At 48.5% G+C, this 16990-nt stretch overlaps 2 protein-coding genes across 6 annotated transcripts in view; both read right to left on the reverse strand.

Annotated features, from left to right (window-relative positions):
• Positions 1-2265: 2265 nt before the first annotated feature.
• On the reverse strand, positions 2266-14393 carry LOC100768277 (iron-sulfur cluster assembly 1 homolog, mitochondrial). Its single transcript, XM_027409693.2, has 4 exons — positions 14202-14393; positions 8008-8061; positions 5810-5915; positions 2266-3734 (listed from the first exon to the last, which is right to left on the reverse strand). Exons 1-4 carry the CDS (start codon positions 14280-14282, stop codon positions 3586-3588), a joined length of 390 nt encoding a protein of 129 aa, XP_027265494.1. The 5' UTR covers positions 14283-14393; the 3' UTR covers positions 2266-3585.
• A 1630-nt stretch (positions 14394-16023) lies between these two features.
• Positions 16024-16990, reverse strand: part of Tut7 (terminal uridylyl transferase 7) — a 57943-nt gene continuing 56976 nt past the window's right edge. For all 5 annotated transcript variants that reach the window (XM_027409690.2, XM_035443021.1, XM_027409691.2 and 2 more), the window contains one exon: positions 16024-16970. In XM_027409690.2, the coding sequence (XP_027265491.1) occupies positions 16903-16970 (68 nt within the window). In that variant the 3' untranslated portion in view covers positions 16024-16902. The remainder of the gene's footprint in view (positions 16971-16990) is intronic.

Consider the following 16990-nt stretch of genomic DNA (forward strand, 5'->3'; position numbering starts at 1 on the left):
TAATGCCTGAATCCTGACAGAGACCAAACCTCAAAATGTCATAGGTAAGGGATTTAGGGACACATGCTCAATTGTGCTAAAATAGCCCAAGATGGGTGGGGCATATGAGATTCTGACATTTGGCAAACAACATGTACTGCAAACTTCCTCAAGCCAGGCAACTTAAATAGAAATCTAGTCTGCCCGTGTCTGGAGAGTAGACATTCAAGATGAAGCTGAAGCTGTCAGTAAGCCCACGTTCCCCCAAAGGCTGCTGGGAGAGACCTTTTTTTTTTTTTTAGACAGGGTTTCTGTGTCGCTTTGGATGGGAGAGACCTTTGTATGCTTCTCTTATAGCTTCTGGGCTATTGGATCCTCATGATCTCAATGTGTCCGTGTTGTAACACGGCTGTGACCCCGTTTCTTGTGTTCTCTTTTGAGAACACCAGCTGAGGTCATGGGTAGGTGGATCCTCCTTTCTTCCATGGGATCAAATCCAGGCCAGCATTCATCCCAAGACTAGCTGTGTTTGTGCTGATTCTGGACTGAGTCTGTCTCTGGCCGGTGCCACTGATGCCCTGGGGTTTAAATGAGTGCTCATAGCTCAGCTGAACATCACAGACATGTGTTTCCTCATTGCTCACACATCAAAACATGGCAAGAAAGGCTATTTTGTGAGGTATTTCCTGCTGAATCAATCCTAGGAAGTACTGAGTATCTCAGGAACTCCCAACCTTGTGGGTTTTTTCCCAATCTCCTACTCCCCTTCCTGCTTGAGGAAAAAAAGCCATTCTTGAAGGTGCAGAGAGGGGGTCTGGGAGATGGTTCAGAACAATGACACACAGCAGGATGGCCTTCTGAAATGCATGGAGAACTATTCTTAACCACAGCGGCCCCCTGCCCGTTCAATTAACAGCTTCCTGACTGGCAGTCAAGTTTGTTTTAACTAAGGTTATATGAAGAAAGACATTTGCCATATTGTGAGGCTCCTGGCACAACATCTGATGCCCCACAGGTCACTTGGGGGGGCCACAGGGTTTGTGTGGGTATGTGAGAGCCTCCCTGGTTGGGGCTGCGTGTGGCTTGGGTGACATGGTTGTTAGGATTACAGGCTGGGCTGTTCTGTCTGCAAGGATGCTCACCTGTGGAGCCAGACCACTAGAGCAGCTGAGCCCCTGTCTTCACTGTGTGAATACTGGGCAAGAGGAAAACTCTAAGCCCATACTGTAGGTATTGCAGTGCCCATATAACCCGAGTCACACTGGTCCCCGTCTGTCCCCTCCAGGGTTCTGCAGTAGCCCTGTTCCACCATCTTCTAGCCCACTCTGTCACGTAAGCACAGCACTGACCCTTCTGAATGCTGTGTTCTTTCGGTCTTCCATTTCTATTTCCTCTTTTTAAGGTGGGGGTCTCGCCACACACACACACACACACACACACACACACACACACACACACACGCACGCACACAGAGAGAGAGAGAGAGAGAGAGAGAGAGAGAGAGAGCGGGGGCCTGCCTCAAGTTTGGTCTGAATGTTCAATCCTCCTGCCTCGGCTTCCCAATGCTATGCTTGTAAGTCTGGTGGAAAGCAGCTGTTTTCTGAGGACTCCCTGGTACAGACTGATAGCGCTTGCAGAGGCCAGTCTGTTTCAAGGCCCCCACCTTGTCCTTTCTGTGCCTTGGTTTTTTCAGGGCACAACTTCCCTCTACATTTCTTCAAACGGATTAGTTTTGTTCACTCTCCCCTTTCCTCGGCACTTCTTGTCTTTGAAGCTCAGAGGACAGAACTTTGAGGGCACCTTCCATCTGCCTCCCTAACTCTAGAGGTCATCAAAATATTCAGTGTATGTTGCACAGGCACAGGGGGTTAATGCTGACTGGGTAATATATAATTTAATTAGATGAACTGTGCTGTCTGGTTCATTTGCCAGCTCTAGGCTCTGTGAAGTCCAGGACAGTCTCACTGGATCTGAACTAAGATGCTTCTGGAAGGAAGAGAAGCTGAAGCTTAGACAACAAAGGGAAAAGCATCCGGAGTGCGGATGATATTTCCTCCTGAGGATGACTGGAGGGATAGGGTGTGTGTGTGTGTGTGTGTGTGTGTGTGCATGTGTATGTGTGTGCGCGTTCACAAACAGGCAGCAAAGCAAGACAGCACCATCTCCAGTGTGCCAGTGTGCTCTTAGGCTTCTGGAGACAGATGCAAGAAACGGCAATTGTCTGTGGCTTTGGCAGCTAACTACCCCAAATCCAACCCCCACCCCCCAAAAAAGACAGTATTAGGATCACAGAGAGGTGTTTTTTAATTGATACTCAATCGCTACATACAATATTGCACAAATTAAAGGTGTATCAACAAGTCTACTTATGATACAGACTTATCAACAATCATATAAAACTACATGGTGCATTTTGGTGGTAGGTATTTTAGTAAATAGCGCAAATATTAACCCCAGCTACTTCATGAAAATCACAGGTCACTTAAGATGTCAACACAAGTCAAGACCGCTCTGAAGAAAAGCTTGGCATGTCTCAAAGCTGCAGCGGGAGGGTCGAGAGTGAGGCTGGCCTGTACTCTACAGCAAAATCACAACTCAAAAGATGGGTGATAAAAACACTAAAAATTCAGCTATTTCATTTAGGAACCAGAGAGTATACGCATATTGGGAACTATAAGACAACACTTCCATGTTCTGCTCCATAGGTCCTGTGCTCCAAGGGTAATTCCACCATTGCAGGATCTCTGTAAGAAACTACTGTTTCAAAGTTCTAAACAAACAAGATGGCAATTCACACAAAGGGTTTAAACAAGACTTTTCCATTCAAAAGAAAACTAATGCAATCTCCATAAATTAAGAAAGTCTTATGAAAACACTGCCCAGGCACGGAAGCCAGGCCACCACTCACCCCCACTGAGTGTCTCATAGAGCACTGGTATCATCTGTGCGGAAGGGGGAGCTGGGTGCGGTCTAACTCTTCTGACTTGTGCTCGGATCTGGTCTCTACATGCACAGGGTGAAGTGCAGTGAGCTAGCTGCCTGCTGGTCACAGCAGCCTCCAACTGAAAGGTCTAAGCACCTCCTAGGGGATGGACTGAGGCCAGGCCTGGCGGCGCCCACCTTCTGACACCACCACTCAGAAGTGTGGAACTGCTGAGGAGCAGGCAAACGAGGCATCCGATAACCATATTTCTAATAAAAATATAAAAGGCCATGGCAAATCTGAGAGGGGAATGAGGTACCACTACGCTGTCACCCACAGTTGTCCCACCTGGATCTGGGTGCACACCTGTTATCCGTGGCCACAAAGCTGGTTCTGTCACAAAGCACACTGCAGTGTTAAGAGCAGGGTAGGAGTTTTCTGTAAAGAACAGAAGAACGGCCCAAAGAAACCAATGGTCTCTCACATACAGATACCAAGACAATACAGATGTCAGTTGTTGGGACTCTTAGCATACTGGCTTGATTTCCAAAATGCATCACTTTATTTTCCCCCTTGAGATGGCCACACATTATAAACTCTGAGCACGTGACAATCACATGATTTCTTCAGTAAGCTCCCAGGTAGATCCCGGCTCTCCTGGAGCTTGGAGTCCTCCTGAGGTTTCAAATGTTGAAGCTTTCACCACAGCCACAAGTTCCTTTGATGTTGGGGTTATTGAAAACAAACTCACTGGATAGTTTGTCTTCCACATAGTCCATTTCTGTTCCTAAAAGTGTTAACTGTGCTTTCTTTTCGATGAACACTCTGACTCCTTGGGGTAAAGAAAACACACGTCACATAAAGCCTGCAGTGTGGAGAACCAGCCAGTGAGTTCCCAGTGGGTACCACTGATACCCCACAGCTTCTGGGCAACTCCAGAGTTTCTTTACAGGGAGGAAGAACACAGCTTCCCACCAGCCCAGTCTGTGCCCAACCAATTATCACAGGGAAGACCTATTTACATATGGAAATCCCATGGCATTTCTGCAATACTGTGGTTTGCCTTTCTCTGTATTTTACTCACCCCCGCCCCCACACACTATAGCAAATGTGTAATTCTATGAGTTTTTAAATGATGGCATTAATGAGATTTCTGGGAACATCTGCACCTGACCCTGTCAGGTAAAAACGCCCACAGTACAGTTGTTCCATGGTGCATTTCTAACTGGATCATATAAACCAAGACCACACAATGAGACATGGACTTCAGAGAACAATCATGGGACCCAGAGTTGTAATCTGCTGATGGCCTTAAAAAAAATGAATAACATTCCCTTGTCACTGTGCAGGAGTGAAAATACAAGAACGTATCACTTAAACATTAACACACACTATAGGTCCTGTCCTCTGTAGGAGAGCAACCAAAGCACTTTAAAAAGAAGTTTTATGTGTGTGGTGTTTTGCCTGTACGTATGTGTGCAATGCCTGTGGAACCCAGAAGCCATATGAGGGTGTTGGAACAAAAGTTACAGATGGCTGTGAGCCACTATGTGGGTGCTGGGAACTGAACCCAGGTTTTCTGGAAGAGCCACAACACTTAACCTCTGAGCATTTCTCCAGCTCCAATTTTTTATAATTTAAAAAGGCCTTTATTGGTTAATTATTTCAGTTAAATATGGTGGAAGCACAGTTGGGAATATAATTCCTGTTTGTCTCACACAAAAAGGGCTGCAAGCTACTAACAACATATCTTCAGTATACAAACCTGTGGCTCTCCCTTTCTCTAGGGCTTTAGTGTTACTACTGTCTTATACAGGGTTGGCCTGGCCTGATCTTGAACCCAAACATAAGCTACCCATTGCCAATGGTAGGAGCAGTGTTAACCCTGAACGGCTGTACCCAACTCTTTGATAGGTTTTTCGAGACCACGGGGGCTGGTGTCTGATAAACTAAAACAAGTCCTCAAAAGCTAAGTTGTGGCTGGAGAGCATGTGCTGCTCCTATTGAGGACCATGCCTGGTTCCAGAGTCCACCTCAGGCAGCTCACAACTGCCTCTGGCCCCCACAGGAGTCTGCACTAACACACACACCCATGTGAAACTGTTTCAACAGCAATGGCTGGATGGTTCACTTTATGGTCTTAAAGTCTGTGTGTGGTGAGAGGCTCAGGCTCCTTTAGGAACTTGTCGTGCAATCCCGACTACCGGAGTTTTGATACCCAGAACCTATGGTGAAGGGAGAGAACCAACTCTCAAAAGTTGACCTCTGACTTCACACACTAACAGAGCTTTAAAACCCTGTGAGGATGAACCTGACCCTCAGCAGTGATTCCAGCACTCAGGGTGTATGAGGAGGAAAACCAAGAGTCTGAAACTGGGCTACATCATGAAGTCCCAGTCTCAAAAAAAACGGGAGGGGGGATGACAACACAAAAACAAGCCAAAACCTTTCACAGTGATGACCATTTAGAGCCAAAATAGAACACAACTTCTCCAAACCCTCAGAGAGATCTGACTGTGTTCAACGCTTCACTGGTTACTTTCGATGTGAGACCCTGGGCTTTCCAGTTTGTGAGCCTCTCCTTGCACCAGGTTCTTCAACAGAGCTAGGAAAAATGTCACCTCCCCCTGTTTGCCAATGCAGGGCATGTAGCCAACACCACTTGGACCATTCCTAACACAGTCTTTACATTAGTTTTGTACAAGGACAGAAGTTTTCATCAGGACAAAGTGCCCATAAAATGTTAAAGAACCAAAACAAACAACAACACCCATTGCCACAGCCAAGTGTGGGGGCGCACACTTACACCCCACCATAGGAGGTGGAGCAGGGATTGAGGCTACAGGGAGAGATCAGGGTTAGCCTGGGCTACAAAAGAACCTGTTTCAAAAAGATAAGAGAACTCACCATCTTGAATAACTTCTTCATCAGAATCTCCTTTTGTCTTTGTATACTCCAGGGTGTAAGAGAGGCCATTACAGCCCCTGGTTCGCACACCAACTTTCAGACCCACCTGAAAAGAATTGAGAATATAAACTTTGTGTGATGACTCGACTTACACCCTGAATCCCAGCACCTGCTTCAGAGGCTGACGAACTACTAGGACTGCCTCTTTTCTGCTTTTTAAAAGGGCATTTGATGGCAGATTCTGTCGTTAAAACCCGGGCTTCCTTTAAGAGGTTTCACTCCTCTTTGTTCTGTGCGGTACTTTCTGAAGGCTTCCATGGTTAGTGAGCACGGAGCATCATCCTGTCACCTGGCAACCATCTTGCCTCTGCACAGGAGTCTCCTTTCTAAGGCAGTCTGGTAAACATTCCAAATACCAGGAAGCCAAAGACGTTTAAACTTTGTGTGTGTGGGGGGAAGGGGAGTATAAGGAAAGGCCATGGAAGACGCTGTTTCTTACTGTACCTAGGACCACAAGGTTGGGGAAACAACCACCAAAGTAGGCTCCCTCCCTTCCCAATCAGTCACAAATTAGGAAAATGCCCTACAGGCTTTCGTACAGTCAGATCTAATGTAGACATTTTCCCAATTGAGGTTCTCCCTCTCAGATGCCTCCAGCTTGTGTCAAGTTGACATAAAACACAGCACCTTACTGTGGCTTTCTAAGATTATCTACCTACACCCTCAATCTTGGTGCCTGCCTTTTAAGTAAACAGTCCAGTACTACTCATTCCTTCCCTACCAGGGCACTCCAATTCTGTGAAACCCTACAAGGTGTGCTTGCTCCATGAGCTTGCTTACAAAGCTTAGAACGAGGGGCCATTATTCCAAATGGGAATAAGCTGCATGGATTATTTCTGGAGCGCAGGCTTTAGTTTCTAGCTCTGTAATCAGGAAGTTATTTAAAACAAAACACAAGTCCAAACATCAGGCAGTGAACATTAGAGTGTGTAAAGACAGGGTGAGTAAGGGGTACAGTTCTGCAGCAGAGGTTTACCTACTATGTCTGAAGTCCTACACTCACTCCCATAAACACAAAAAGCAAAAGCAAACAGAAACCCTCTTCAGTACCAGTAAATTCAGTTTTAGGCAGGCATGATGGCTCACAACTGCAACCCTAGCACTCAAGAGGAAGAGATGGGTAGTCTCCCTTGAGTTCAAAGGTAGCCTTGTTTCCATACAATTCCAGTCCAGAAAGGTTTCGGTAATGGGAGTTTTGGAAAAGGAATTTAAGTTAATGCTATAAATTACACATTTTACACCAATAAGGACAAATCTACCAGGCTAATTTCACGGTCAGAAAGCTAACACCTGTCAGCACTTAACAGCTTTTAGGATGAAGGTTCATGAGGTTCAGTCATGTAGTACAAGAGAATCCAGAAAGCAATCCCAGAACCAGCACGCATAGGCCACAGCCTGAAGGACTCACACACCTAACTCCAGTACCCTACATGCAGGGGTAGGTCCCCTGCGGGCACGGTAAGCCAGGCCGGCCCACTTCACCTACAGCTGGCAAATGATGTCTGTGGCAGCCGTTCATACAGAGGACGAGTGGAACGAATCAAATCTGCTCAGTGGAATATGTGCAGCCATGAAGGGGGAGACCTTTAGAAAATGATCTGGAAGGTCTTCAGGTTGAATTAACAAATGAAACCAAGCATGCTGTCATCTCCAGAAGAAAGAGATATGCACATAAGAATAAGCACCATGCAAGCCAGTGGCTCCCTAGGGAGACTCTGGTTGTTACAACTTAAGAGAGAAGGTGCCATTGCCATGCAGCAGGCAGAGGCCAGAGAGACTCCAGAACACCCTCAGGCACCCTGAGGCATGCAGTGGTGGCGGGGGAGTGCCCAGCCACAGTGAGCACAGACAAGCTCAGGCTGCGGCTGGCATAAGAGTGATAACGCCGAGTCTTGGCTTTCTAAGGTTTTGAGCAGTGAGTAGCTGTTTTTTATGGAAAAACTCCCCATGTGATTCAAGAATTTGGGTGCAGCTCCCTGTACTTGTCTGGCATGAGTCTGGCCAGGAGGCTGAGTCCTTAGCAATGTAAACTAACAAAAACAAACATCGTAAAAAATGAAAACATATATTTGCAACAGAATACACTTGTCCTGTGAACAGAACTTTAGCTCCGCCAACCCTTCCCAGGCCTTACTTACGTGCTCTGGCTTGTCTTTGAGAAGCTGTTTTATCTTGTTCACAGCTGAGGGGGTCTGGAAAAACAGAAACAGTTATGAAGCCCATCCTCTGAAGCCTTCTACTAGAGGAGCCGGTTGTAAGAGCACCTGTGCAGTGCTGGTCAGAGGAGCTGTGGATTCCATGCAGCAAAGGAAGTCACAGCCACAGCACACACACTCTTACCCCAACGGAAACCACTTTTCCTGGAAGATCATATTTTGTGTATCTACTTCGTGCCCTGTAACAAGCACAGTGCCATAGAGAGAAGCTCACGAACAGCCTATCAGCAGAAGAGCCAAACTTTGGGTGTTTCCCCTATTGGCTCAACCCCTTTCAGATCCATCTGAGTGTACGGCTAGAGCTGCTTCCAGGCACAGATTTCCAGTGTGGGTCAACAACATACCAGGATACCTGGGTGAGCAGCCATGCTCCTCAGTGACAGGACAATGTATGTGACTGTGTAGCTAAGAATGAAGCTCAGCCTAGCTTAGTGGTCTTCGGCAGGAGAAAATGTCCTGATGTAGACAGTTCTCCCATCACTGCCACCTGTCCACCTTCTTGTAGAGGACGCTGGGAACCTAGTCTGACCCGCAACATTCCTGGACTACTTCCTGGGTATGTTCCAAAGGTAGACACCGTAAACAGTTTTTCTAACATTTAGCTTCCTACCTGGGGTAATAGGGACAATCCCATTTCCCCAGGACTCCCGTGAAGACTAAATCTGAAATGCAGAGGGCAGCTTAGAGAGTGTGACAATTAAGTCCAGGAGAGGATGGGGCACAGTGCAAACTGGCAGCTACAGTAACAAAGGTGAGAGAAATCCTTCCTACTTTGTGCTCACTAGCTACTCCAGCCGGCAGGGTCTATTATGATCAAGTGTAACAAGCATCAGGCCAGTGCTCAGGGGACAGATCACAGGCCCAGCCCTAGTTCAGATCTCACTTAGAGGCTTGGACAGATGATAAAGTACAAAATACGCTATGGAACCAAACCAAGAGTCACAGAATCAACTTAGAAAATACAGAGTCAACAATGAAAACAACATGAAATAAGAAGCTGTGTGTTACAGGATGAGAAGGCTGCACAGCTGGTTAAGTGCTTGTTTGGAAGTCATGAGTTCAGTCTCCATAAAATGAAACAATAAGCTGGCCAGGTGGGGTAGGAAGGTGATGAGGTGGGGTAGGGAGGTGTCCGGAGGGAGGGAGGCAGCCAGCCCAGCCTAGCCTACTTGGGGAGTTCCAGTTCAGTGAGAGACCCTGTCTCAAAGAAAAAGAAAGGTGGAGGGCACCTGAGGAATGAATGAGACTGGCCATGTCCTCCAGTCTACATACACACACACACACACACACACACACACACACACACACACACACACACCCACACACACCCACACACCCACCCATGTGCACACGTACCAGCACCCCTCACATACACACCACACACATCAATGCCAGTGTGCTCTGTATAGTCCTGACCCCAGTTACAGTGCAGAGACTGAAGTGGCACACAGGCCCAACATGAAGGGCAGAAGAAAGGAATGCCAACCTCAAGGAGGTATTTAAAACAGGCATTAAAACTAACAACAAGCTGGGCAGTGGTGGCCTATACCTTTAATCCTAGAACTCTGGAGGCAGAGACAGATGGATCCCTGAGTTAGAGGCCAGCCTGGTCTACAAAGTGAGTTTCAGGACAGCCAGAACCACACAGGGAAACCCTGTCCACCTTCTTGTAGAGGACGCTGGGAACCTAGTCTGACCTGCAACATTCAAAACCAAACACCCCCCTCCCCCACCTAAACCCTTTAACAACAACAATGTATCTAAGTATTGGGGCTTGTTAGGAAGAATGGCTTTAATGAGACAGACAGACAGGCAGACAGAGAGAGAGAGAGAGAGAGAGAGAGAGAGAGAGAAAGGTCAACGTGGGGTGACAATGACCAAAGCCCAGCATACAGGTGCATGTCAAAAGAGAAAACAAATTGCAAAAGAAAACTAACGCACACTCCTAACTAGTGATGCTCAGGCAGACTGAGTTATAAGAAGACTGAATGTTTCTCTGGTTACTTGGCAGCTTGTAATTATCATCAATCAAGCCAATTACAGGTGTTTTTATTACATCTTGCCATTATTTGTACTTCTCATAAAATAAAGCTACAGCAATAAGACATTTAGAGATAAAGCCAAATAAAAGTTATTACTAAAATAATCAAGACCACAAAGCAACTAGAGAAACTGACAGGCGAGCTTACACTTCTAAGTCCTTGGGATTTGAGTGTCTGTGGAAGATCCTGCCCCTGCTCCTAATTGTATACTTTGACTGTCAGGCTGCTCTTCTCGGGAAGGAATGCAGAGTGTCATCTGAACATCAGCCGAGGGTATGCTACCTGGTGACATCAAATGCCAGAGTACACCAATATTCTCTGCTTCACATCTTAAGTGGTTGCTCTGAAATATGGCCCCAGAAAAAGAAATAACTTTCAAATGTGAACAAATTTGGGAAGGAATTAAACAGATGTGCAGATTTTAAAGATTCTAACAGATTTTAATTATCTAAACTTAATTTCAGAAAGAAAACAATTTTAGTGAAAGTAAAAGGTTTACCGAGGATAAATAGGACATAAAAATGTGCTTGTTTATCACACTTCCAAGAGACTTCCCTTGAGCACTTCCTTCCCAGCCTTTACGGCATCAAATCTCCTATGACAGGCATGCTGAGGAGACAAACCCATTCTTTGTTAACAGAACACAACTTCTGAAAATACTCTTACAAGAGGAGCTGCAGAGGTGGCTTTGCGGCTTAGAGCTCGCACTAGCTGTCCCTGCACAGAACCTGACATTGATTCCCAGCAACCAGTAGCTTCAGTTTCAGGGACTCCAATGCCCTCTTCTGACCCCTGGGGACATCAGGCACTCATGGTACATATACATGCAGACAGACCACTCATAAAACAAAAAGCCCAGAGAAAAGTGTTTGCTGGAGCAGGAATCTGAAGGAGAGCCTGGGTTTCGAGGGCACAGGTCAAAGGTGAAGATGAGGAGAGCACATGGGTACTTTTTCATTAACTGGGCCTGAGTTTTATCCCCATAAGGTTTTCTAAGTTATCCAATTTGATTTTTAAAAATCAGGTTTCCTTCTTTCCTCAAGTCTTAGAAAACATTTAAACAGTAGCTGCCTAATACTCCTGGCTACTGGAAGCTGAGGCAGGAGTATCATTAATTTGAGGTCAGCTTGATCCACACAGTTAGCTCTTTCTCAAAACAAAACCAGTTCAACACATCAAGTAAAAACAAGGTACATGGAACCATCATCCACGCAGGCAGGCACTGGGCTGTTAATGTTGACACACTGTATACAGGGAAAGGCTCGCAAAGGGAAAGTGACATTAACATGACCTGAATGCCTTTGAGCAGCTGTCAAAGGACCATGTTCCTCAGGGGGAGCTGTTACTAAGGAGCTCTCAAGGAGAGGGACTGACAGCTGAAACTGGGCAAGTGGCCAGCGCTGATTTTGCCTTGTTTTGCAAACAGACACTAAGTATTGCAGGTGGGTCCTGCCACTTGACCTTCATGCCTCTGACTTGAGTAGAGTGAACTGCTGAAGGAAATGTTTTTGTTAGTCAAAATAACAGAATGGGGTTGATGGGAACTAGGGGTAGGGTTGCCCCCTTCTATTCTAGGTATAGCAGAAGGTTAAGTGTCCCCCTTGACTCCAGGTCTATGTGCACACCCTGGCCATGATGAGAACGTCTTCCCCGAAGTCCAGCAGCTCTCTACTGTGTCTGCACCCCCTAGATAGCTCAACATGAATCTTCCCAAGAAACCCACCAACAAGTAAAGACTCAGAATTCAGATTATTGAAACACACAAAAATCTAACAATGCCTTTTAATCAACTCCCACGTAAACCATAGGAATGCGGTTGCTTAAGGGAGAACACTTTGAAGAAGTTTTTAAAAAATTATTAAAGGGCTGGTGAGGTGGTTCATCAGGTAAAGGAACTTGCCTTCAAGCTTGAGGTCCAGAGCTTGATCCCTGGGGCCCACATGCTGGAAAGTAAGAAATGACTCCCTCTTACCATACCATCACTAAGGCACATGTGTCCACATATATGTATACAAGTTAAATACATGTAAATCTAAGATATTCACAGCCACAAACCAAAACTTATTTCAGGGCCGTCTTTGCTGTCAGAGGGCTGGGAAATGCACCCCAAGTGAATGTTTCAGATCTGCTTCACAGGCCCAGGGCTTGTCCAGCAGGGTCACTGGCTGGCCACTGGAGCCCAGGCCCGGCCCTCTCCAGTCCCAGCACTGGGATTACAAGTATGCAGCACCCCCACCCCCAGCTGTTTTGATCTGGGAACTCATGCCTCTCAGCACGTCCTCTGCCAGCTGGGCCCCTCCCCCACCCCTGGGGCTTGCTACTCATTGTGGTTCTAGTCTTACAGTTCCCTGGTTGAGGCACAATTGAGTATTTGCAAGGGCTACCAAACTGATGACACAAAGAGTTAACGAAGCAAACCACACTTCGCAGGAGGACAAGATCCTTTGCTAACAGGCTCCCTCCCTTCTCACACCCTAAGCAGCTGCTCTACCACAGGACTAGAACCAGCTGTACTGTAGTTCTCCCGATAACAGCTTCTGAACCGCATGCACGTGCCAGTTGCTGTTCCAAAGGTCTTCTGGACCTACTCCAGCCAAGAACAGGTCTTTCGCCATCAGGCAGCAGAGGGGAAGCACCCCCCTTCTGTGAACAGTGAACTAGCTTCTCTGTAGATACCGACACAGACTGGCTGGCCCATCATTTACTCACAAACTGAGCTTTATGCAGCAAGAGCCTCTAGACTGCCTTGCACAATGAGGGAGATAAAGCGGCCTGTCAACCAGGAGGTGTCTAAGTCCTACACTCTTCCGTCACACCTTACTCTGCTCCCTTCAAACCCAATTCTTCTTACTAACTCCTGGAGATATATGGGGGTGGGAAGGAGCCCATTCTCCTTGGATGTTCTCTGCCAGTATCCAAGGGTACTTGCACTAAGGTGGTGAACTGAGACATTGCCAGTCCTAACCCCTCAACACCCCCCCCCCCCCCCCCGCACTCACCACCACAAACCATCAGTTCTCCCCAGGACAAACATCAGCTAAGAGAGGCAGCCCTTGCTCACGTTTTCAAGGGACACCTTTCCTTGCCATGGCTCACTTCCAGTAGACTCTAGAGCACTCTTCAGCTGTTCCAATGTGTCAAATCCCCTGTCCGATCCAGGCGGCCAGGCAACCAGTATTTAATCTGCATCAGTTTACCGGTGTTTGCTGGTCTCCTTTTCCCTGCGGGGGCCCCCTCCCCTCAGTAAGCCCTTGATTAACTGGTACACATGCTGGGGTTCAGAATGTTTCCCAACACCAGCCAGCAGACTCACATACTAGCCGCTACGAGAATCACAGGGAAAGGAGATTCAAGGGCCGGACACAACTTGAAGGATGAGTTCCGATGGCAGACTCCACAGCCGAGTCTGTGAACTGGGATCCGCCGTGACGATTCATGAAGACGCACAAGATTACAGAACACCGGCAGGGACGTTATTTCTGGTAAGCACGGCCGGGGTGGGGTGGGGTAGGGGAGGGGGAGGGGCAGGCAAGTCTCTTGTTTCTTGTCTCTCTCTCACACACACACACAAACAACACTGCGGGCCTTGATAACGTCTGCTGAAAAGGAAAGAATGGGGAAGAAAGGGGGCAGCTCGGAAACTCCCGAGGAACAGGCAATACGGGGGAAAAAAGAGAGAAAGAAAACACGGGCAAACCACAAACAGAGAAAAGTCCGGTGCCCTGGCTTCTCTGAGGACGGACCCTGACTGCCTAAGACCCATCCTAGCCGGAAGCACAGCACTCGGCATCGCCCGGTGTGCCTGCGGGGACGACGACGAGCTGGCTCCGGGGGAAGCAACGGAGCAGACGGCCGAGCCTACCTGAGAGGCCCCGACAACGGCCCGTCATAAAAACACCTCCCACTCGGCCAGCGGGCGACAGCCGCGCCGAGGTCGCCGGCATCGAGGGAGGCCCGCGGGGGACGTGACCTCCGTGACCCCGGCGCTGCCCGTCCGCCCGCCCGCCCGCCCGCCGCCCGCCGGGAGCCCGGGTCGGCGGGGCCAGGCTCGCCCGGTTGCCCTGGGTGACTCACCAGCGTGAGCGCCGCCCGCGTGGGCTGCAGCTTCCTCTTGCTCACGGCGCGCACCGTGGCGCGGACCAACGACGCCGACATGGCCACGTCGAGGGCGCCCGCAGCCTCGCTCGGGCGGGCCGGAGCGTCCGGCCGCCTCAGCCTCTCTCCATGGACGCGGACCGAGGGCAGCGGGCGAGCGGGCGAGCGGGCGGGGGGCGGGCGCTTCGACGCCACAAGCTCCGGCGCAGGCGCCGCAGGCCCCGCCCCGCGCCACCATTGGACGGCCGGGTGAGTGACGGGGGCCCGGGCCGCGCGGCCGTCATCGCTGACGACGCGCGGGCGGCGACCTGTGACGTTGCGGGCTGCGCCACCGGAAGTGGAACGGCGGCTTCCGCGCGGCGCCCCCTGGCGGGCGGGAGGCCCGGTGACGGATGGAGGAGGAGACGCCGTGGTGCTGAGGCGGCTCCGGGGGCCCGTGCTCGGCGGGCGAGCGTCCACGGGAGCAGCTGCGCGTGCGCGCGCGCTCGGGGCCCGTGAGAGCAGCACGCTCGCGATGGGAAGCGGGAGCCCCTTATCGCGAGCAGCAGCTGCCCTTCCAGGAAGGCCCGGGAGGAGCGCTCGGCCCTGGGTGACGGGTGCTTTCCCCGGGGCGGCTCCGAGGACAAGGACGGAGGGCGAGCGGCCCCCAGGGCGCTTTGCGGGTGAGAGGAGATGCTCCACGTTGCTGCTGCCCAGACGGGCTCGCCGCGTTTCTGCTGCGGTTGCGGTGCCTGTGACACTGTGAACGACACTCACGGATCTGTCTTGTGAGGGTTTTGTTCCACGTAGAAGATTTTCTTTCCCTCCACTTAAATGGAAACTACTTTTGAAGCAAAAAGACAAAATAGACTGATTTTTTTTTTTTTTTAAGAACACTGGAAAGCGTCTTTTACCACGAAGCTTGTCAGCGCTGTCCATAGTGAGCAAGAGTGAAGACGCAGCTTTCAAACTCTGGCTGTAAAAACTGGATCCTGCGGTTTTAGAAAGAACAGCAGCGGGCACTGACATCACTCACTTGTGAAGGCAGCTTTGGCGGGGCTGTGGGGAGCCGGTACCTGGAGAAAGGCCGAGTCCTGGGCACTCTCCTCCCTCATCTGGTCAAACACGCCTCACTGTCCCAGTCTCACTGTAAGCCACCAAACCCCCAGCCTGCTGGACAGAGTTTCTTTTAAGAATCAAAACAAAACGTAGGAAATCTCTGCAAGGATATAAGAAAACACGGCAATTCTGTTTCCCAATTTTAGGGATAAGTTAAAACACATATGCCCCAAAACCAACCAAAAAAACCCAAGAAGAAAATAACCACTGGGGATAAACGTTAGTCTGGTGGCATATTTCTTGTCTGCTCTAAGGGCAGAGGGGCAACACAAGTGCTTTTCCTGGAAGGTGTGGCTGTTGAGGCCACAGTGGCATGCTGCCATTTCAGAGCCAGAGACAAGAGGAACAGCAGCTGAGCAGTCACGTAGCAGGCAGCTGGCCCAGTAGCACAACTTATGAATTTGATGGTCACCATTTTTATTTAGCATGATTTCCAAATTCTCAAACACTTCTGTGGCTAGAATAGGAACAGAAGTGCACATGCATGCATGTTCCAGGACTTCCCAATTCTGGGAATGTCCTTGGCAAGCTCTCTCTTAGCCCCCAGTCTCCTGCAGCTCAGACCCAGCACACAGCTGTCAACAACCCAGAGCAGTCAAAGGGCACCTCACAGTCATCAATACTAAGGATGTTTGTCCTGTCCCACATCCCTGACTGTTTGCTCTAATGAGGCTTTTTCTATACGAAAAGAATGTGGATAAAATTACAGATTCAAAGTTCGATTTTATTTTAAAATGATAAATAAACTGAGGCATAGTTCTGAAGATGTACTATTTCAGAAAGGCTTGTGAAGTTAGAGAAACAGTTCAGACATTGCTCCAGTCAGATCCAGAAGGGTGCCAATCCAACTTGTGACTGGCAGACAGCAGCCTCTTTGATCTCCAGAGGTTTGTAAGAGCTCTCCACCCCAATTTCTGAGTATCATAAAAAGTAAAAAGCACTTTTATTCTTGCATTTTCCCCTTGAAGTTTTCTTTCTTTTTCTTAAACCAGCAAATAGGACTACTTGTTTTCATGACTTCATTGTTATGTCGTGTAGAGAAGGAAGCCCCAGGTATGTGTCAGTGCTGCTGTAGGCCCGGAGGCCCACGTCCATCGGTGCCTGCATTCTGTGTTCCCACTTCTACGAAGAACCATGGAGAATGCTCGCACACGGTACCGATGTGTGTCCACACCAGGGTCCAGCAACAAACACTTGAGATCAAAAAGGGATGCAGAGGGGAAGGAGGGCTAATTCCTTCCGTGGGCAGCACACTATTTTTAGTGTGTTCTGAAAGAATTAAAAAGCATGACACTGTAGTCACTGAGTACTGGCCCCCAGTTATATTTTTTTCTTTTAAGTTTGCTTAAACACATCATGGCTTCTATTAAATTCTTCAAATCTGTGGGGATTGATGTTAAGACTGTATTAAAATTTTTCTTTTCCTCATTGACAATTTCATTAAAATTTAAAAAATTCCAACATCTCCCTCAACTGTTCTGTTGAAGCCTGATCTGTGTTGCTATGTCCTGTGAAGTGAACCTAATTTTCCAAGTGGATAGGGGTGCCTGACTGGCCATTTCCAGGGCTGCGTTTCCTTCCCTCATGATTCTTGCTGGGTCCTCTTCACTGAAGCTTTCCCCTGAGTCATATATTTACTGGAAAGGCTACCTAGGAGGGAAAACAAAATC

Source organism: Cricetulus griseus, chromosome 3 (genome assembly GCF_003668045.3).
Source record: "Cricetulus griseus strain 17A/GY chromosome 3, alternate assembly CriGri-PICRH-1.0, whole genome shotgun sequence".
In the NCBI taxonomy this organism is placed as follows: domain Eukaryota; kingdom Metazoa; phylum Chordata; class Mammalia; order Rodentia; family Cricetidae; genus Cricetulus; species Cricetulus griseus.